Below are 21749 nucleotides of genomic sequence, written 5' to 3' on the forward strand. Positions count from 1 at the left end.
TTCACAGTTACAAAGTCGATGAAAAAAGTATTTTTATGGCCGATCCTTCTATTTACAAATTTCACAGGTTGTAAAACAAAGGTAAACTGTAAGATTGAAAACACACACTTGTGATTTCACTTAGTCATCATTTTGCTAAATGAAGGAGTGGTCGCTAAATGAGAATTGCATGTACCTAATGGAAGTTGTTTAAGGAAAGAAAGAGATAAAAAAACGATTTATCTCAGCCCAAGCAGACTAATATCAATTTCCTTGTTTCTTTAAGACATTGGAACATGTTTTTTTAGCACCCAAAATAACAGAGGTAGAAGGGACCTTGGAGGTCTTCTAGTCCAACCCCTGCTCAAGCAAGAGATCCTATACCATTTCAGACAAATGGCTGTCCAGTCTCTTCTTAAAAGCCTCCAGTGATGGATCAAATAGATAAATATATCATGAATACATGAAATAGATAAATGTTTGGTCTTACTGAAGTTGTCATAGATTGTGTGGGGGTAAAGGCTGCATAAACAGGCTGCATAAACAGAGGGATAGAATTCAAGATCACATGAAGTCTTAATACCACTTTATAATGCCTTGGTAAGGCCACACTTGGAATACTGCATCTAGTTTTGTTTGCCACACTGTAAAACAGATGTTGAGACTATAGAAAGAGTGCAGAGAAGAGCAACAAAGATGATTAGGGGACTGGAGGCTAAAACATATGAAGAACGGTTGCAGGAACTGGGTATGTCTAGTCTAATGAAAAGAAGGACTAGGGGAGACATGACAGCAGTGTTCTAGTATCTCAGGGGTTGCCACAAAGAAGAGGGAGTCAAGCTATTCTCCAAAGCACCTGAGGGCAGGACAAGAAGCGATGGGTGGAAACTCATCAAGGAGAGAAGCAACCTAGAACTAAGGAGAAATTTCCCAACAGTTAGAACAATTAATCAATGGAACAACTTGCCTCCAGAAGTTGTGAATTCTCCAACACTGGAGGCTTTTAAGACGAGATTGGGTAACCATTTGTCTGAAATGATATAGGGTTTTCTGCCTAAGCAGGGAGGTTGGACTCAAAGACCTCCAAGTTCCCTTCCAACTCTTCTCTTCTCTTCTCTACTCTACTCTACTCTACTCTACTCTACTCTACTCTACTCTACTCTACTCTACTCCATTCCATTCCATTCTATTCTATTCTATTCCAAGGTGGTATTCAGCAGGTTCTGACCAGTTCTGGAGAAACGGTAGTGGAAACTTTGAGTAGTTCAGAGAACCGGCAAATACCATCTCTGACTGGCTCTGCCCCATCTATTCTCTGCCACCTGAGTCCCAGCTGATTGGCTGGGTCTTCTTTTGTTGCCCTGCACAGGAGAACAGAGCTCGAAAGTAGGTTAGTGGAGTGGGGACGGAATGGGATTTTGCAGTAACTTTCTCCCAGGAGTGGGAAGGGAATGGAGATTTTACAGTATCCTTCCCCTGCCACGACCACCAAGCCATGCCCAACAAACCACTCCATGCCCACCAAGCCACGCCCACAGAATCAGTAGTAAATTTTTTGGAATCCTACCACTGATATACTACAGAGTATGATCAAGGAGGACAATAGTCCTGCCAAAGTCACATGGTTCAGCCATTTAATGTTGTAATCTCTCACAGCATATCTGGCCTTGAAATCACTGGTTTTCATTTTAAAAGCCGTTAGAAATTGATGGCAGCAGAAGGGAATGCTAGGAGCCACACAAAAATGTTTAGGAAGGGGATCACAAATAGATTTCCAAATGCAGCTGGTCACCCATAGTTAGCCAAAACTCAGAAGCTTGTTAGCACCTTTTCCAAGTAATAAATTTCACTGAAAGGCATATTTCTTTTTCTTTTTGTGTGTGAACTGTAGCTCATTCATCCAAAACATCTCATGATCAACTGTAGCTCACAAATGTTTACGCCTTTTCATAAAACATACTAAGTCCAGACTCCTGAGCATGAGAAGAAAAGGGGAGAGAAAGTTGTAAGAATTAAATCATTGTACCTCTTCAATAAGAAATTGCTAGTTTGATTATTTCAGCCTGGGAAAACTGTATATAAGTATTTCCTAAAGCAGAAGAGCCTGTATAAGGTTTTTTTTTTCCCCTTCAGTGGATTTTCTAGTATTCACTCTCTTTTTCCCCCCCTAACCTTATGACACTTCCAGATGTTCTGATTTCAGAACTGAAATGAAGCAAGGCTTCAGTGGGCTTTTTTTCACCATTTAGTTTTCCATCTACTACAGGTATTGTACATGGACGTCTATAGTGCTTGTTGAAATCCAACAGCAGTTAGAACAAGCCCCATCTGCCCAACCTGTGAGCAGTGAAGCCTGGCTATTTAGGAGTTAACGGAGTGCCTCACTCTACCCCTCTAATAAAAATACATATGAACATGAGCTTCTTTTCATCTCCTAAGTAAGAGAGAGCGAGTTAGCTGAATCTCCTCTGCTCACCAAGATGGCATACTTCCAGCCATGACAATTCTGTATTTTAGCTCTCAGTCCTGCCCTCTTGGGCATTATGTCAAGAAGCCAAAATCAGGGCATGACAGTTGTCTGCTCCCATGGTTGCATTGTCTACACACTGTTCCTCGCTAGCCACCAAAATTCCGTTTGCAGAAGAAAAAGAAGAGGAAGAGGAGGAAGAGGAAGAAGAAGAGGAAGAGGAGGAGGGGGGGAAGAGGAGGAGGAGGAGGAGGAGATGATGATAATGCCCTCCTGGAGCAAAAGGAAGATGGAGTGGATTGGCATCCATGGGTGGTACTGTCATCTATTGTGCAGCTGTGGAAGACTAAAAAGACTAAATAAAAATGAGATCCAGACAGCTGTGAGAAAAAAAGAAATACTTATTCCTAAAAGCAAAGTGTTTGCCTTTAGGGGCACCTGTAGAAAAATGGGGTACAGTGACACAGTTATATAAGGGAATGTGTCCTGGGTGTGGAAATGTCTAGGGCAGGGGTCCCCAAACTTGGCAACGTTAAGACTTGTGGACTTCAACTCCCAGAATTCTCCAGCCAGCATAGCGTAGAGTTGAAGTCCACAAGTCTTAAAGTTGCCAAGTTTGGAGACCTCTGGTCTAGGATGACACTTGATGCGTGTGTGTGTGTGTGTGTCTGTGTGTGTGTATTCTTGTGAACATGCAGTTCTGCTGGGAGACCTAATTTAATTAACTATATTTGTGTCTACAGACCTTATTCTTTGATATGTGGATTAGGTCTGGATAACGGGGTTTAAGGAAGTTTAAGTAAATGATTCTCCCCCCCCTGCTCTTTTTACTTGATTAGTTTACTTTCAGCTTGATGGTCAATTATCTAGTGGAGACTCTGATTCCCAGCCCCTTGTGGATTCTGGTCATGTTTAAGGAAAGATGGAAACAGTATAAAGACTAAAATATATTTGGATATCAAACTTCTCACAGCCTCTTCTTAGGCAAGAATTGTGTTCTGAGCAAAATGGGAAGGATCCGTCTCACCTTTATTTCCCTGCTCTCTGCAGAAATCCAGACAAGGGGATCCAGTTTCTGATCTCTCGGGGCTTCATACCAGACACACCGATTGGAGTGGCCCATTTCCTGTTGCAGCGTAAGGGTCTCAGCCGACAAATGATCGGGGAGTTTCTGGGAAACAGCAAGAAACAATTCAACCGGGATATCCTGGAGTAAGTGTCTATCAGCCTGCTTCCTCTACCCATCAGCCACCCTTTCTGCAATTAACCGTGATTAAGAATGTTCCTATAGATCAGACCTGGGTACTTTATGGCCCCTGGAGCAGATCTGGCTCTTTGGCTGTCCCTGTCTGGCCTGCATGAATTCACCGGAAATTAGAACTCAAGTGTAAATAACTTTGTGCCATGTACGCAATATACATTGCTTTTATTTTGAAGGTGACTGCTTTTTTTTTTCCTTTCAATGTATATACGTGTGTGCATGCATCCCTGTCCACCTTCACAGCCCTATTGGTTCGGCCCTCCATAACAGTGTGGCTCCTTTGAAAAATGAATTGCCCACCCCTGCTATAGATACATACTTCAGTTGCTACCCGCTTCCCTACTAGCTCCTATTTTTCCAGAAACCTCGTAAGATCTGCTGATCGTTTTCATCTGGGGAACGTGGAGAACAATCCAACTGAATCAGCACTGCAGAAAGAATATGAGAGAAGCTCATCACAGGAGGAATAAGCTGGCTGTACAGTTTGTTTTACAAAAATGAATTAAGGGAGGCACATGAAGGGAGGGGGTGGAGGAAAGGATGTGTGCTTGCTGCAGGACAGCGAACAGGCTGGCTTCTCGGTTGTCCTCTTGCAAAAATCTGCTCCAAAATTTATTATAGAGTTCGGAGCATTTTAGCGCTTTCTCTGCAAGTTAAATAAGGATTCAGTGCTGGTAAATCACATACTTAGAGGAGCGATGACATTGCAGAGAAGGGAAACCCTGTGAAGAATTGAAATATAGGGTAGTTGTAGTTCTGTTTACAAGCGTATCTCCTTATAATAGTAAACTGAATCTTTATCCTCCTGCTTCCGGGTTTTCTTTTTGTCTGTATATTGATCTGCATCCAGCTGGAGGACATCACCCTAGTGATATTCTTGTATAGAGACATATATTTGAAAGAATTTAAGTCAGAAACAGTAGAGGCAGCAAAGGAATATGGGGAAGACCGGAAGCGTCATTTTTACTACTAGGTAGATGCTAAGCAGCTCTAACAAAAGTAGAACATGCTTTCCATCAAACCCACGGCTGTGCTCAATTGCTCCGTGATTAACAAAGCAAAAGGAAGGAGCGAAGTGTCCTTAGGTGGCTCCAGGCAGCACAAATCTTTAAGCAAGGAGAACATCCCCTCATTGTCAACCAGTTATAAATGGCCATTAACAACCTGTTTGCCTGATATTGTCAAACTGATTTTCCCTCTCTCTCTCTCTCACTCTTCTCCACTTCGTTCCCACCTGCAAAATAATCAGTCTGAAGACAGAAAAGATTGCTCAGATCTGAGTCCTTATGGGGAAGGGTTTTACTTCACTTGCTCTCCTCCTGGGGTAGGTGCAAGGGTGGGATTCTACCAGTTCGAACCCAGGTCAGGCAAACCGGCAGCTCCGAAGATCAGCTGTCTAGCCTGTGCTTTATTTTTGGGTTTTCCAGCTCAACTGCTTCACGCGGCACAGCAGATTTCCATGCATCAGCTGTTTTATACACAGGGATTGCAGCAGAAATTGCAAACACTCTGCTTGCGTGAAGCACACACTAACTGAACCAATTGTTACATTGGTTAGATTCCACCCCTGGTAGATGTACCTGCTTGAGTCTGAGATTTCTTGTTTGGGCTTTTCCTTGCTTTTCTCCCTTCCTGTCCTTCTAACTGGGTTTTGGCATTGTGCTAAGCCAGGATAGGGTTGGCCTGTTTGCTTAGTGTATATGGTTTGTAATCATTGTTATGGCTTAAAGTGATACATGATTCTGATTAGTTGGGGCTAATTCAACCAACCATGATTAATATAGTTTTATTTATTTATTTTATTTTTATTTATTTTTTATTTGTCAATTGCTTACAAAATAATAGGTATAAGTAAAAAGTTATGAATACATGGATACATATAAGAAAAAAATATATATAAAAGAAACAATAGGACAGGGACGGTAGGCACGTTGGTGCACTTATGCACGCCCCCTACAGACCTCTTAGGAAAGGGGTGAGGTCAACAGTAGACAGTCTAAGGTTAAAGTTTTTGGGGTTTGGGGAAAAAAACCAGAGAGTCAGGTAGAGTATTCCAGACATTGACCACTCTGTTGCTGAAGTCGTATTTCCTGCAAACAAGTTTGGTGCGATTAACCTTGAGTTTGTATCTATTGTTTGCTCTTGTGTTGTTATGGTTAAAGCTGAAGTATTCATGACAGGTAGGACATTGCAAAGTATGATTTTATATACTATACTTAGATAGGACCGAAGGTGGCGTAGTTCTAGATTTTTTCTAGGTCTAGAATTTCGAGTCTGGTGGTTGGTAGTTGAAGTTTAGCTCAGTATATTAATTTAGTCTCTACTCACTTTCCATTTCTTTCTTTCTGAGTGAGAGGAGTGAATTTTTCATTATTTAGTAGACCTGCAAGAAGTAAAGATTTAGTACCTGGCATGCTTCAGTCTTGCCTCCAGCTGTTCTACTTGTCATAATATAGCTATTATTTTCCTCCATGGTGAGGACAGTCTGGTTCAAAATGAGCAACATTCGAATTAATTTCTTTTTTTTTTTTTAATGATTGCTAAGATATGGGTTCTACCAGTCCCAGGTAGAACCTCAGTTGCACAGAAAAAATAGAAGGTATTAAAACAGTGATGAATGTATATATTTCATTTTAAATACTGACCTCTGATAACTTAATAGCATTCAATGCTATTGGACCTTTGAGATTAAGTCAGTAAGTTCATTAAGTCTCTAATTTCATAGAACAGAATAGAATAGGATAGGATAGGATAGAGTACAGTGGAGTGGAGTGGAGTGGAGTGGAATGGAATGGAATAGAATAGAATAGAATAGAATAGAATAGAATAGAATAGAATAGAATAGAATAGAATAGTTCTTTATTGGTCAAGTGTGATTGCACACACAAGGAATTTGTCTCCGGTCCAGAAGCTTTCAGTGTACATGGAAAGCAACTGAGTAATAAAAATCATAATAATGATAATAATAAGAGTAGCTGGTAGAGAAGATGAGAAGGATAATAATAATACTACAACCATACAACATGCACAAATATACTTAGACATAAGACAGTACTGTGAGAATTTCCTCTTATCCCAATACAATCAAACTTAAAGTCCTAAGGCAGGGGTGTCAAACTCACATCATCACAGCGGTGTCACATGACATATAGGGACTTTCCCCCCCTTCACTAAACTGGGTGTACACATGGCCAGCACACGACACATCTGGCCTGCGGACCAGGAGTTTGATAGCCCTTAAGGTAAAGTAGGGAGTCTAATTACCATGCTTAGAAGCAGTGTATAACAATTACAATTCCAAAAGAGAACCAGGATTTTTTTAAAATCACAGTTTGTTAGGAAGTAGGAGGAGAAAACACATATAACAGTAAGCCAAAATAACAAGGGATCACAGTTCATAAATAATGGGCTAGCAGATCCCACTAAACTAAAAACATACAAATCACATTTGCATTGAATTACATGTGGGTACCATACTTGAATGTTGTAATAGAAGAGGAAGAAATACATGTTGGAGAAGAAAACAGTGGCATGCAAACTCCTTTGAAGCTTTTTTTTAAAAAAAAATAGAAATAATGCTTGTGACATGAATGGCATCATTATGTCTGCCTCTGCTATCTTTATCTCTTTACCCCCTTCCATTCGACCTCTTGTTTGTCCTTGCGCGCCATCATTTTGCCCTGATTCCGTTTAACTTTTGTTCCTTTCATTATGTCCTGAAAATGTCGTATTCTTTGCATTCATTCATAAACTGTAAGGAGTGGGCAACTTGTGCCATGAACGGAGTTGGTAAAGTCAGATGCAACTGTCTGCTTCAATTTCTATTCAGCGTAGGGTTATTTTTTCAAATGCAAGAGACATTCTGGTTAATGGGAGGAGGCTGCTTTTCAGATTGGGGCAATCTTTTCTGATGGTTTTTCTTGGAGGACTGGTCCGCTCATCATCTGGAATTGGTAACTCCTCTGGAAAATTGGCTGAAAGGAGTCAATCTGGTTTATAGAAAATGACCCTGAATCTTGCTGTTTATGTGCAGGAAGAAGAAGGGTCAACTTAAAAAGCAGGTACAGAGTGTTCATTCTCAGAACATCATGATCACAACAACAGGGTGCACTTTGTGTCTCTAGCTATTAAGCTTTACAGCTCACATTTGTCTGCAGTGCCTTGCCTAAATTGGTTGAGTTGCACTGAGTTGAAGATGAACTCATCAGCTCTCCTATTTTCAAACACACCCAGAGAGAGAGAGAGAGAGAGACAGACAGACAGAGACAGAGAGACAGAGACAGAGACAGAGAGAAAGAGAAAGAGAGACAGACAGACAGACAGACACAAACACACACACACACACACACACACAGAGAGACAGAGACAGAGAGACAGAAACAGAGAGGTAGAGAATGAGAGAGAGATGACTTGGTTTTCCTTTTAAATTCACACATCAAACTTTATGATGCTCTTAGCTAATCAAAACAAATGGCTTTTAAGGAGAAAACTATAAAATCTGCTACTTAGGGGAAATGGTTTGCAAATCTTCCGCTATGGACAAAATGATGATAAAAATGATATGGAAGCGGGGGAATAAAAAAAAAAAATCTCAGTTTGCGGGGAATGATGTTTCAAAAGATGCCATCAGAAAATGCTCTCTCTTGGGTTTTGTCAAATGAAGCTCTTTAGCTGATTGGATCTGGAAAATGCTCCCCCTGCCAGACCTAATGGGATGAGAGGCAGTCCCTCAACCAGGCCCCAGACTATGAGCAGCTTTAAACAGGGGTGACGGATCACAGCAACTTTAAGACTTGTGGACTTCAATTCCCAGAATTCCCCAGCCAGCCATGTTGGAGATTGGCTGATTTCTCCTCCCACCAACACCCACCCATTTCTATTTCCTAGCATTCTTCTTTCATCAGAAGTTTTTAAGTAGTCATGCTGTTATTGACAGTCATATTGAAAACTGAATAAATGCCATTTTTAAGTTACCCAAGTGACAGGCTACCAGTGCCTAGGAGCTGTGTGATGGTGAGTCTCACTTTGGAGAGTGTTGAACATGTGTAGTGCTATTTAGAAGAGAGGTATATTGGTGTCCACAAGGAAAGCCATGTTCATTGGTTAGGGATATAGTGAAAGGGTGTGGGGCAAAGTTAGATGGAGCACAGGGACAGTATCCAGGGATGGGATTCTACCAGTTTGGACCAGTTCGGGAAAACCGGATGTTAAATTTGCATCTGGTTCACCGAACCGGTATTTGAACTGACTGACTGGCCCTGCCCACTCTACCCCGCCTCTCCCAGGAGTCTCCATGTGGCCCATTTTTGATGCAGGTAAGTTTGGGGTTCACGCAGAGACTCTGGAAGGGGGGAAAACAGGCCTTCCAGAAGTACCGGAAGTCATGAAATGGGCCTGATTTCGGCTTCCAGAGGGCCTCCGGAGCCCAGGGGAGGCCATTTTCGCCCTCCCAGAGGTAGCCTTGGGAAGGCAAAAAACGGCCCTCCCAGAAGTTTCAGTAGGTCACACCCACCCTGGACATGCCCTCCCAGCAACTGGGCAGTGAACCGGTTGCTGGGATGTTTCAATCCCACCCTTGATAGTATCAGCTATCCTATACATGTCTTTTTTTGACACACAACAAAGACCAACAGAAAGATTGTTACAAAAATTGATACCCATCATTGCTCATCCTGCATTCAACCAGAGTTGTGGTAGAGCATGACCTTCATAGTGATCTGGTTGATCTTTATGGTGTATCTGAGTAGGGTTTCCTGTGAGTTGTGCTGTTAGTGAGAAAGAGTAACCAGGATTCCTATGCTGGAATGGCAGCATTCATAGGAAGGCAGGACCACTAAAGCTGAAATGCAAAAGCCCAGATAGTGAATGACCAATAAGCATGTGTGCTAGTCAAAATGGCTTCCCCAAAGCAAAGCAGTCTGCAATCTGCATTGCCAAAAGCATTGCCTTTCCCAGGGAAATGGATCTGCATTGCAAGCTACTCTTGCTCTTTTAAATGGTATGTACTGGATGGTGATGTGGGAGAAGAATATGTGTGTAATAAAGGAGAGTTCTAGCTATCTCTTGCTGAACATGCACTTTGAAAGAGGCACTGAAGAAAGAAGGCAGAGCCTCCTCGCTGACGGACCATAGATCGCGACTCTGCGGCTATGGTCCGTGCTCTTTCGTTGGAGAGCCCCGATCATTACGATTAGGGGCTGAAGCTGCCTTGGAGGGGAGGTGGAGTAAGGGGAAGCTGCAAGCCAGGTTGAGAGGAGCCGCATCTCCCCCCCCCCCCGGGCTTGGTCTTTTTCCCCACTGAAGACAACTGTATAATGGAGAGTGCCACCTTTTGACAAAAACTTGAGCTCAAACAAAAGGGAAAGCATCCTGTTTCTGAATGAACTTGTGTGGATATGACACTAAAGAAATATTGAAATATTGAAACAAAGTAAGAATCTTAGAAAGTGAAAGCAGAACCAGAATAAAGAAAAAAGCAAGGAAAGACTGACTGTGGGATTGATTGATGTTTTTGGTATAGACCCTGGGCTGGAATAACTGAGAACTTTAGAAAATTGAAAGAAGAAAGAAGGGAAGTAAAAGTGTTTTTTTGTGGACTTTAACGATCATAAAATACAAGAGTGTGCAATGATGATATCTCTTCGGAAATTAAAAATGGAACTTAAAAATAGGAGAGAATTACTACAGGAAAGAGGCGAATCATTTTGCTCTGTGCTAGAAAAAATGGAAATGGTGATTGAAGAACAAGAAGAAAGAGCTTCAGAGGAGGAGAAGCTGACCCAAGGAGAAGACATTTTAAATAGACAATTAACACAAAGAACACTACAAAGAAGTGGGGAAAGAAGGAAGGTTAAAAAGTTGAGATTTAAGAAGGCAATCAAAAGAGGGAATACCTGTGAAGTCGGGAAAGGCAGAAAGACCCAGCAGAAAAGGGGAAAGGAAGATATTAAGAGAGAGAGGGATATAAACTGGAATGAGAAAAGATATGGGGAAAAAAGGGGGAGGAGAAGCAGTAAGAAACAGGTGCATAAAATAAAGAAATACGGAAATAGTAAAATGTTGAAAAGAAATTGTTTTTTCAGAGACAATGGTTGATGAATTAAAAAGGGGATTCTGCAGGGTGACAAGGGGTAATAAGAATATTACTGCAATTAAAAATATTTAGAAAATAGGATAATATAGATACTGATAACTCTTACTAAAAATTAAGGGGGGAAAATATGCTGCGGAATCCAAATGAAAAGATGTAATGATTATTATTGTAACTTCTTAAAAATAATGGTTTATTGGGAATCAAGATGAGGGAATAAAGGTATATTTTAATCATTGAGGTGTCACACTCAAAACAGTAAAAGGGGGGAAACCGAAACTTGTTTTTTTTTTTTTCTTTAGTGTTAAAATTTGTATTAATCTAGAATTTATAAAAAGAATGTGTAATGGAAAGGGAATATGACAGACTAAAGAACCAACTAAATTAATAAGTTAATATAGACTATTAAAAGCAAGGAGAGACATTGGTAACTTTTTTTTATTATCATTATTATTATTATTAGACAAGCACATAATGTTTATCTTTATTTTTAAAATAAATATTAAAGGACTATATTTGAAATAATTGAAATGAAACAAAAAGATGTTTCAATGGAGATTAATGAAAGAGGCTAGAATTAATGTGTTTGTTTCTCTCCTTACTGAAAGTTTGGAATGGAAAAGGTAATAATAGAATTAAGTTTGCATATATGAATGTATAATTGCTGTCATATTTGTAGGTAAAGGTGATGACCCGGAAATATGTTGTTCACTAAAAAGAGATTTTTGTTTTTAATGTGAAAAACTGAATAAAATTTGTTTAAAAAAAAAAGAAAGAGGCACTGATAAAGATCTCATATGTACCAGGTATTTCTTAAGTGTCTATTTTCAGAAGCCAAACGCCAGACTCAAAGCAGCTTGCAGGTGCTGGGCAGATCACCATTGTTGCTGCTAGCTGGGCCGAAGTCATGCATACAACTGGTCTTGGAGCAGGACAAGCTAGAAACCACCACTTCACCTCCAGTATAAAGCCAGGTGGTCTGTGGCAGTGGTAGCTTTCAAAAAAAATTTCTACTGTTTCAGTGTGAGCATGCGCTTTGTGTGTGTGTGCAGCATTTGCAACTCATCTTCTGCTGCAAGCCCTGTGTGTAAAACAGCTGACGTGCAGCAATAGGCTGTGCCGCACGAAGCAGCTGAGGCTGAAAAGCAGGAAATAAAGTATAGAGCCAGGGTGGGTGGGAGAGCCCAGCAGCTGATCATCGGAGTGAACCGGTTTGCTCACAGATGATCCTTGGAGCTACTGGTTTGCCCAAACAGGGCTGAACTGGTAGAATACAACCACCGGTCTGGGGTATATATTTGGCTAAAATATAGGCAGTATTGTGAACAAAACATCTTGTAAAGATGTAAACCAATCTCATGACCAAGATGCTGACCTAGAAACCAGGAGACAATGATTTCTAACCTCCCCTTAGGTGTGGAAGTTGAATTTTGAACAAGTCATCCTCTCTTGGTGCAAAATTCTGTCAGGGTGGCCTCAAAGGTGCTTTTTCAGGAGGCAACTGGACTGTTTTTTTTTCTTTTGAAGACATTTTTCTTCTTATCCAAGAAGCTTCTTCAGCTCTGACAGGATAGCGTGGAATGGAAGGGTTAATTTTCCTTGTAGACAGCTGGCCATTTGCATACTTTTAGAGGGTCCTTGAAGCACTAGGAGGTTTATCTGCGTCCTCAGCGTTCCTGCAGTTGGCAATTTTTCTCTGGAAATCCATTCCTACTCCGATACCATTCAAAGGCTATTCATCCCAAATTGTACAGTGAAAAGTCTGTACAGATTCATTATGTGTGTGTGTGTGTGTGTATGTGTGTGATAAGAATATGACAATAACAATGTCAATGCATCCTGGTTTTTTACATTTAAAAAAATAACTAAATAAAAACAATGCAGAGAAAGTATCAAAATTATAAAGGAAGGAAAAAGAAAAAAGAATCAGGATTGTATCTTTAGTTTTCCTTGTCCTGCTTCTATCCAATACTTTGAGATATCTATCTCTGATCCTTTTTAACATCCTGTCTATAGGTCTCTGATTCTGTAACATTTTATATAAGGAGAGTAGCATGCATGGTCAAAGTGCTTGGTGAACATAAATTGTCAGTATTCCCCATGGGGGTTTGGTTGGTGAGTAAGGATTTGACAAATGTGAGAGCACTTCTTCACATCATTTCTTCCCCCCTTCTCTTGCTATCTGGAGAGAAGAAAGTGCTACTTATTAATATGCTTGTGGCTTGTGGTTTTAAGATTTTACACCTGGTTGCCTCTCCTCTGTTCTCTCTCTGAGCGTGGGCTGTAAGTCCATTACAGATGCTTTTAGTTGGAAGACATCTCCTGCTGCATTATCACCTGAGCGGAAAAAGCTGGAAAATAGGTCACGCTGAGCAGATCCTCCATCCGTATGAATACAGCTGCTTCCTGCCTTCCCCAGACCTTTTGCCTCAGTCTCTGGTGCAGGGATGAGCCCGGCTCTAGGTGCTTTGGGACGGAATAGATAGCAGGACGATGCTTTTTTGCTGATGGGACGAAAGTTCTCCCTGCTTGCACCATTAGTGGAAACAAAGGACAGGAACTGAAACTGCAGAAAAAGTGGCCCCAGGAAGACAGTTTTGGACTCCATTCCTCTTCAAAAGGATTAAATCTTTGGGTGACCTTTTATTTATTTTTTGCATTCCCTGTGAAATCGGAAAGTTAAAGGGATAGGCTGAATAAAAGAGATCTTCTCAAAGTGATGGTAGAGGAACTTCAACCATCAGTCAATAGCTATCGAACATGTATGCTTTTCTAGTGGTGAATATTCTATGGATATAATTCCACAGCAGTCACGTGGTTCCTTTTTAAAATATAAAAAAGACATTACAGTGGTGGTGGTGATATGCTATCGGTTTGGACTGGTTCAGTCGAACCGATAGTAAAACAAGCCTCTGACGATCAGCTGAGAGGAGGGGAAAAAAGCCTCCCATGATCAGCTGAGAGGACAAAGAAAAGAAAAATGCAGGATCAGCCCTTCCACCCACACCTGCGCTTTCCTCTTATTTATCCCCTCAGCTGACTGGCACTGCAGGCCTCAGCTGGTGTGTGGAAAGCTGTGCGCATTCACGCGCACAAACACCAAACTGGTAGTGGAACAGGTAGGATCCCACTGCTGCAGTACAGGGAGTCCTCAACTTACAACCATTTGTTTAGTGACTTTTCAAAGTTACAACAGCATTGAAAAGTGTGACTTTACAACCAGTTCTCATGCTTATGACCATTGTAACACCCCCATGGTCATGTGATCAAGCAAAGTCAATGGGGGAAGACAGATTCACTTAAAGACCACGTGATTCACTTAACAACTCAGTGATTTGCTTAGCAACTTTGGCAAAAAGATGGCAACATGGAGCAAGTCTCATTTAACCACTGCCTTGCTTAGCAATGGAAATTTTTTGGATCAAGTGTCTTTGTAAGTCAAAGACTGCTGGTATCATAATTTGCCTTCCAATTTGCTGTTCGCAGCTTTTCTTTCTCTGTGAAAGACACCCTTGGTTGGCCTTGTTCTTTTTTTAAAAAATTGCATTCTTAGAGTGATTTAGAATTTTTTTGAGTTTAGATTCTAGAATACACTGGTGGTCCTCACTTAGCCATCACAATTGGTATAATGTTTTATTAAGAGCTTATTTATTAAAATATTAAATATTAATAAAATATTTTATTAAAATATTAAAAACTAGCAAGAACTAATAAAAGTAAAAGAAAGGGGGAGAAGGAAAAAGATAGAAAGGAAATCCCACAATCTCTGTGATCCAGAGAGTCTGCCCCCCCCCCAGCCAGTATTCTCCATTATAATATTTCTTTGCTCCTCTGGAGATGTCAGTCCACTATAATTCTTCACCAAAATCTTAGCAACCACAATTGGGATGAGCAGCTCATCTGCTAAATGACATGGTAGCTAAGTGGAAAACCACACGATCCCAATTGAGCTTATGACTTTACTTCCCCTTTGGTTGGTGAACAAGGGGACTCATTTGTTAAACAGAATATTCCTTCATTTACTTTACACACACACACACACACACACACACACACACACGAAAAGTAAAGATTTTTTTAAAAGTGAAAGATAGGGAAAAAAAATTAAGATGTATAAAACATGATTCCTCACTTCCTCCAGACAAGTATAAACAATTTGGGTAACTTAAAAATTTATCTACTACTTATTCAATTTTTTTAAAAAACCCTCTTCTTCCCAGATCTTATCTCTTATAAATAATCAAATTGCAAAAACATACCACTCAGTTGTAAACAGCAAAAGTCTATTAAAAGCTACCAGAAATGTTAATGTGTATATTTTAATCTTAATCAAAAAATTCAATGTTATATTCCAAACCTATTACTTTCTCTGAAAAATAAACCAAAAGAAATTTCTCCCACCTATAAACCTATCTTTAAAGTCTTATTATTCAGCCCTAGTCAAAAGCAAATCCCATTTACAGCTACCATAAACCACAACATATATATTTTAACCTTAACTCCTAACAGCCTTAATCTTTACTTCACTCAAATATTGTAGGATTTGATTTCTGCTTTGTCCCATCACACAAAGTTCTTCAAGGCTTTTAACAAGCCTCTTTTGTAAATCCAATAGGAAAACAATTATCCAGGTCACTCTCTTGGTTTGTCATTTGTATTTCCTTTTTAAATTTAAAACTGTAGCCAATTTCTTTTGTAGGCACAGTGAAGCATCCTTTTCTAAATCATTCCTGTGGCCTGTCAGCTGTAAATTCACTTTTGATACCATCTCTATCTTGTCAGATAAAATTTGTTCTATATCTGACATTTCTTCAATAACATCTTTTGGACATAGGCTGTCCACGGAAACAGATATTATAACTGATATATACTTGGAACTGTTTGCGACTTCTTTCTTTTTCTCTTTCCTCTTTCAAACTGTGGGAGATTCCTATGGCCCACTCACTGGCACTTTTCAGATCGGGCCTCGGCCATTTCACAGATTCAACAGATTAACAGAGTTGGATGGGACCTTATAGGTCATTTAGTCCAACCCCCCCTCTCCCCGCCCAAGCGAGAGACCCTACACCATTTCTGACAGATGGCAGTCCAGTCTTTTTTTTGAAAGCCTCCAGTGATGAAGCTGGCATAACTTCCAAGGGCAAGCTGTTCCATTGGTTGATTGTTCTTACTGTCAGAAATTTTCTCCTTATTTCCCGGTTGAATTTCTCCTTGATCAATTTCCATCTGTTATTCCTTGTCTGGCCTTCAGGTGCTTTGGAAAATAGCTTGACCATTTGATACAGTGTCACATAATATGCGATCATTAGATTAGACAAACAATTTATTTCCAGTGCAAGAGAATGGATTATGTACAAAATATTCTGCATCCTGTATGTTCTATTCCAACCATACCCCCAAGTTTAATTTGTCCTTGTCTTTCATGCAGATAATAGCTGCTGCAAATCAACCTCAATTCCTGGTCACTGCAGAGACACCATTCACATGGCTTTCCTGACAACTGAAGGGATTTGACCTATTTTTTTCAACTTTCCAGTGTAGTCTTTAGCCCTAGGCTTTTCCCGTTAATCTTCTATCCAGATATAAAACAGATTTAGCCTGCTTAACTTTTTTCAAGTTTATCCAAGTTTGGCTACATGCAGTCACCTGCTGTGACACTTTTCCATGAAAATACATTGTCACTGATGATTAAAAACAGCAACAAGAAGGACAGAATTGTATAGAGAAATAAAACCTACGCAGATACTAAATGGCACAACTTCAGGAATGAAGAAAGAGAAAAGCCCCTGAATAAGTTTCTACTTCTAAAGCTCCTTCCTCTTCCTCCTTCACTGACCTCTGATCAGGAGCCTGGGTGGTACAGGGGTTAGAATGCAGTAGTACAGGCTAACTGCTCCCACAGTCTGGAGTTCAATCCCAACTAGCTCAAGGTTGACTCAGCCTTTCATCCTTCCGAGGTAGGTAAAATGAGGACCCAGGTTGTTGGGACAATTAGCTGATATTGTAACCTTCCCAAAGAGTACTGTAAAGACTATAAGTTGAAGGGTTATTGCTTTCATCAACAAGAGCGATAATTTTTGTTAATAATCACTGAAAGATAATTCCATCTCTTGATCATGCCAGACTCTTCATTTATCATGATGCACCAAAGTGGGTAAGAATTGTGGAGACAGAAGTAGAATTGTAAAGCAAAAATCCTTTTAGATGTATAATTGGATATGTTGAACCAGTGTCTCTAATGGATGCACAACTTTCAAAAATTAAAGAAATAAAAACGAAGAGAGCACAGATACATTTCTTCTCCATTTTGTTCTTTAACGTAAATAGCGTTGGATGTGTTTCTCTACATAGCTAGGTGAAGTTGATCAGAAAGTGCATTCAAGCATCACTGATAATAAAGAGATTTGCTTTTAAACGAAATGGCAGAAACCCTCACTTTCCTTACCTCTTTCCTCTTGCTCTTGCATTCTTCAGCCAAGTTTGGTTGAAAAACAGGGAAGAAATTGCTCATTTCTCTGATTATTACTGTAAGTCTTGATTAGACCAATATATAAATTGGAAAAAAAAAATCCTAAGCAGAACAAAATGTGATGGGGTGGACTTTGTCTACTAGCATCATTCCTGAGAGTTAAGGGAAAAAAAGAAATTTCAAGAAACCCTTTGCTTACAAGACTGAAATTGTTCTATCTTTCAAGAATCTATGCTGGCTTATGAAACGTGGTCTCAGGTCTTCTCTTGGTGGAAAAAGAAAGCATCAAGATTTATTTTTATTTATTTATTTGTCAAAAGCTTACAATATACCAGAAACAAGAATAAACATAAGTTTAAACACAAGAAATAGGAACTAATAATTGGGGACAAAAGGACAGGGATGGTAGGCATGATTGTTCGCTTATACATGCCCCTTACAGACCTCTTAGGAATGGGGTGATGTCAATAGAGGTTACTTTGAGTGGGAGTGGGAGTTTGAGCAGGAGTGGGAGTTTGAGCAGGTGATAACACAATCAGATAGTGAGTTCCAGACATTGACCACTCTGTTGCTGAAATCGTACTTCCTGCAATTGAGTTTGGAGTGGTTTACATTTACTTTATATCTGTTGTGTGCTTTTGTGTTGTTGTGGTTACAACTGAAATATTCATTAACTGGTAAGAGGTTGTAACACATTATTTTATGTACTATGCTTAAGTCCAATCTTAGTCAGCGTAGTTCAAAGTTGTCGAAGCCTAGAATCTCAAGTCTGGTGCTGTAAGGTATTATGTTGTGAACAGAGGAATGTAGTACTTGTCTGGTAAAATACTTCTGGACTCGCTCAATTGCACTTATGTCTGATATAGAGTGTGGATTCCAGACAGCAGAGCTGAATTCAAGTATTGGTCTGCACAAAGAACACTACAAAGAAGTGGGGAAAGAAAGAAGGTTAAAAAGTTGAAATTTAAGAAGGCAATCAAAAGGGGGAATACCTATGAAGTCAGGAAAGGCAGAAAGACCCAGCAGAAAAGGGGAAAGAAAGATATTAAGAAAGAGAGGGATATAAACTAGAATGAGAAAAGATATGGGGAAAAGAGGGGGAGGAGAAGCAGTAAGAAATAGGTGCATAAAATAAAGAAATACGGAAATAGTAAAATGTTGAAAAATTGTTTTTTCAGAGATAATGGTTGATGAATTAAAAAGGGGATTCTGCAGGGTGACAAGGAGTAATAAGAATATTTCTGCAATTAAAAATATTTAGAAAATAGGGTAATATAGATACTGATAACTCATTAAAAATTAAGGGGGGAAAATATGCTGCGGAATCCAAATGAAAAGATGTAATGATTATTATTGTAACTTCTTAAAAATAATGGTTTATTGGGAATCAAGATGAGGGAATAAAGGTATATTTTAATCATTGAGGTGTCACACTCAAAACAGTAAAAGGGGGGAAACCTATACTTGTTTTATTTTTTAGTGTTAAAATTTGTATTAATCTAGAATGTATAAAAAGAATGTGTAATGGAAAGGGAATATGACAGACTAAAGAACCAACTAAATTAATAAGTTAATATAGACTATTAAAAGCAAGGAGAGACATTGGTAACTTTTTTATTATTATCATTATTATTAGGCAAACACATATTGTTTATCTTTATTTTTAAAATAAATATTAAAGGATTATATTTGAAATAATTGAAATGAAACAAAAAGATGTTTTGATTGAGATTAATGAAAGAGGCTAGAATTAATGTGTTTGTTTCTCTCCTTACTGAAAATTTGGAATGGAAAAGGTAATAATAGAATTAAGTATGCATATATGAATATATAATTGCTGTCATATTTGTAGGCAAAGGTGATGACCCGGAAATATGTTGTCCACTAAAAAGAGATTTTTGTTTTTAATGTGAAAAACTGAATAAAATTTGTTAAAAAAAAAAGTATTGGTCTAGCAAAGGTTTTGAATGCCCTAGTTTGCAAATCAGTATTACCAGAAGAGAAGTTTTGTAAAATTATATTTAAAACTCTTAAAGCCTTTTTGGAAATACTGTTGCAGTGAGCTTTGGCGCTTAGATCATTTGATATGAGAACTCCAAGGTCCTTGACAAAGTGAGGATCATCAACAAGGTGATATCCACCTAGCTTGTATTTTGTATATTGTTTTTTTTTTACCAAGATGTAAAGATCTTAAAGGTAAATGTTTCCCATGTCCAGTCATGTCCGATTCAAGGGGGCAGACCTCATATCCGTTTCCTAACTGAGCAGTGGTGGGTTTCCTACCGGTTTGGTGTGAGCACATGCTTTATGTGTGCATGTGCACTTTGCACGCACCCCAAGCACACACTTTGTGTGTGCGCAGCATTTGCAACTCACCTTCTGCTGCAAGTCCTGTGTGTAAAACAGCTGATGTGCGGCAATTGGCTGTGCCGCACAAAGTGGCTGATGTTGTGGAGCGGCGGAATAACCTGAGGCAAACACGGAGCGAACTTCAGCTTTTACTTTATTGTAGCAATAAAGGGTTGCTGCGGCTGCCGCTCTAACAAGGTAGCCAGCTGGCAGACAACAGCTGATTTCGTTTGACAGCTCCCTTTTATAGCCGGCTGTCAAACGGCATCAGCCAATAGGAACGGTCCATGTTTCCAGCGGGAGTGAAGACTTCAGCTCAGTCTTTTCCAAACGCCACAGCTGAGGTAGAAAAGCAGGAAATAAAGGTCAGTATAGAACTGGGGCAAGTGGGAGGGCCCAGCAGCTGAACGTCAGAGTGAACCAGTGTGCCCACAGGTGATTGTCGGAGCTATCAATTCAGGTGAACCAGGCCGAATTGATAGAATACCACCACTGTAATTAAGGGAGACAGCGTTGTCTGAAGACACCTTTGTGATCATGTGGCCAGTATGGCTATATGCCAAGGTGCACGGAATGCTGTTACCTTCCCGCTGCAGTGGTAGTACCTATTTATCTACTTGCATTTGCATGCTTTAGAACTGCAGCGTTTTCAGGAGTTGAGGCAAATAACAAGAGCTCACCCTGTCACGCAATACTCAGGCCTTGAACCCAGGCTATCAGCAATCTCGGCATCTTTAACTGCTGAGCCATCGTGCCCCCTTTATAAAGATTCTAGAGGAAAGTAATGGAGTAAAAGCAGTGGTTTCTCCCAGGCTTAAATGCTTCAGTGGTGTCTGCCATGATAAAATGGGTATTGATTAAGCAGAAAACGTTTTGCAGTTGTCAAAGCTAAACAAAGAAAATCCTTGATTTGGTCCCCTGGAATTAAGAAATGCATATATTAGTAAATTAAAAATAACACAGGCGAAAGGAGGGGGACAAGAAGAGTATGTTCGTTAGGCCTTTTTCTCCTTCTGCAAAATCCTTTAGTCTGCCCTTTAAAGAGGGAGAGAAAAAAATAACAACTGCCTTGGGAGACCAGTCAGATTAATTTTTCTCACTTTAATCTTGGATCCAGTACAAATGATTCCTCTGCCAGATGACATGGATTATATCTCCTTTCCTTCCCCAGAATTAATGTGGGTTTGAAAGACGGAGAGCTATTTTGGATGGTTGTGTTTATCCTGCTTATCCTTAGGTTAAAATATTCATGCGTAGAAGACTGAGGGATTGTCCAATGTTAATGTCTCACCAGAGATACCACAGAGGAGACCAAGTAGAGGACATTTGTGATGTGAACTTCTGGCTGAGCCCGGAATTTATCATCCCCTGCATCCCACACCACCACACACAAATCTGGATAATCTCTATGCACACCCCACGCACAACAAATCACTTCCATCCCCCCTACATGATTATCCAACCCTAACTATGCCCTTCTGACATTGTTGTTCGTTATTTCAGAGGAAGAAAATGTGCTATGGATGTGATCTGGCACAAATCACTGATGATGTGGTTGCTGATATTGTCGGGGACGAGGATCTGCCTTGCTCACATATATTAACTTATTTTAGGTTTCTGTGAACAATCCCGCTCTCTTTTAGCTGCCAGGCACTTCATGGCCATTATGGGTTGAGAGAAACTATGGGTGAAACTAGATCCTTGTCTTCCCCAGAGGCATAATGTCTGATATTTTCTAAATAATTCTGAAAGAGCTCTCAACGTTTTTTTCCCCCACAAATGGAATTTAATCCTTTTTGGGGGAAAAATACTATTCTGTGTTGCATAAAATGTCCCTTTAGGCCAGGAAAGAGTAGAGGTTCTGTCAGCTATGTGTTGCTAGTTCTGTCATCTCTGGATACATTACAGATTTTCTGCTACTTCTGCTGTTCATAAGGTTACCAGATGTCCAGCAAAAGGAGAATATGTCCTCCTTTTTGTGCTCATGTCCTCCATCTGGCAGGCATAGCTGTAAAATCCAATATTGTCCTGCTTTTTGTCTTAGTTTTAATTACTATTATAATAGGCTGTTTTCATAACAGTGATAATTGAAACGTCATGTATTTGAGACCTTGTCAATTGCTTCGTTGTTTTC

The 21749-nt window shown here is 39.8% G+C and overlaps 1 protein-coding gene across 7 annotated transcripts in view; it reads left to right on the forward strand.

The window, feature by feature from the left end:
* Positions 1-21749, forward strand: part of IQSEC3 (IQ motif and Sec7 domain ArfGEF 3) — a 212611-nt gene that overhangs the window by 156497 nt on the left and 34365 nt on the right. For all 7 annotated transcript variants that reach the window (XM_087935030.1, XM_087935034.1, XM_087935032.1 and 4 more), the window contains exon 5: positions 3497-3658. In XM_087935030.1, the coding sequence (XP_087791156.1) occupies positions 3497-3658 (162 nt within the window). The remainder of the gene's footprint in view (positions 1-3496; positions 3659-21749) is intronic.

Source organism: Pseudonaja textilis, chromosome 5 (assembly GCF_049901715.1).
Source record: "Pseudonaja textilis isolate UNSWEBS1 chromosome 5, rPseTex1.2, whole genome shotgun sequence".
Classification (NCBI taxonomy): domain Eukaryota; kingdom Metazoa; phylum Chordata; class Lepidosauria; order Squamata; family Elapidae; genus Pseudonaja; species Pseudonaja textilis.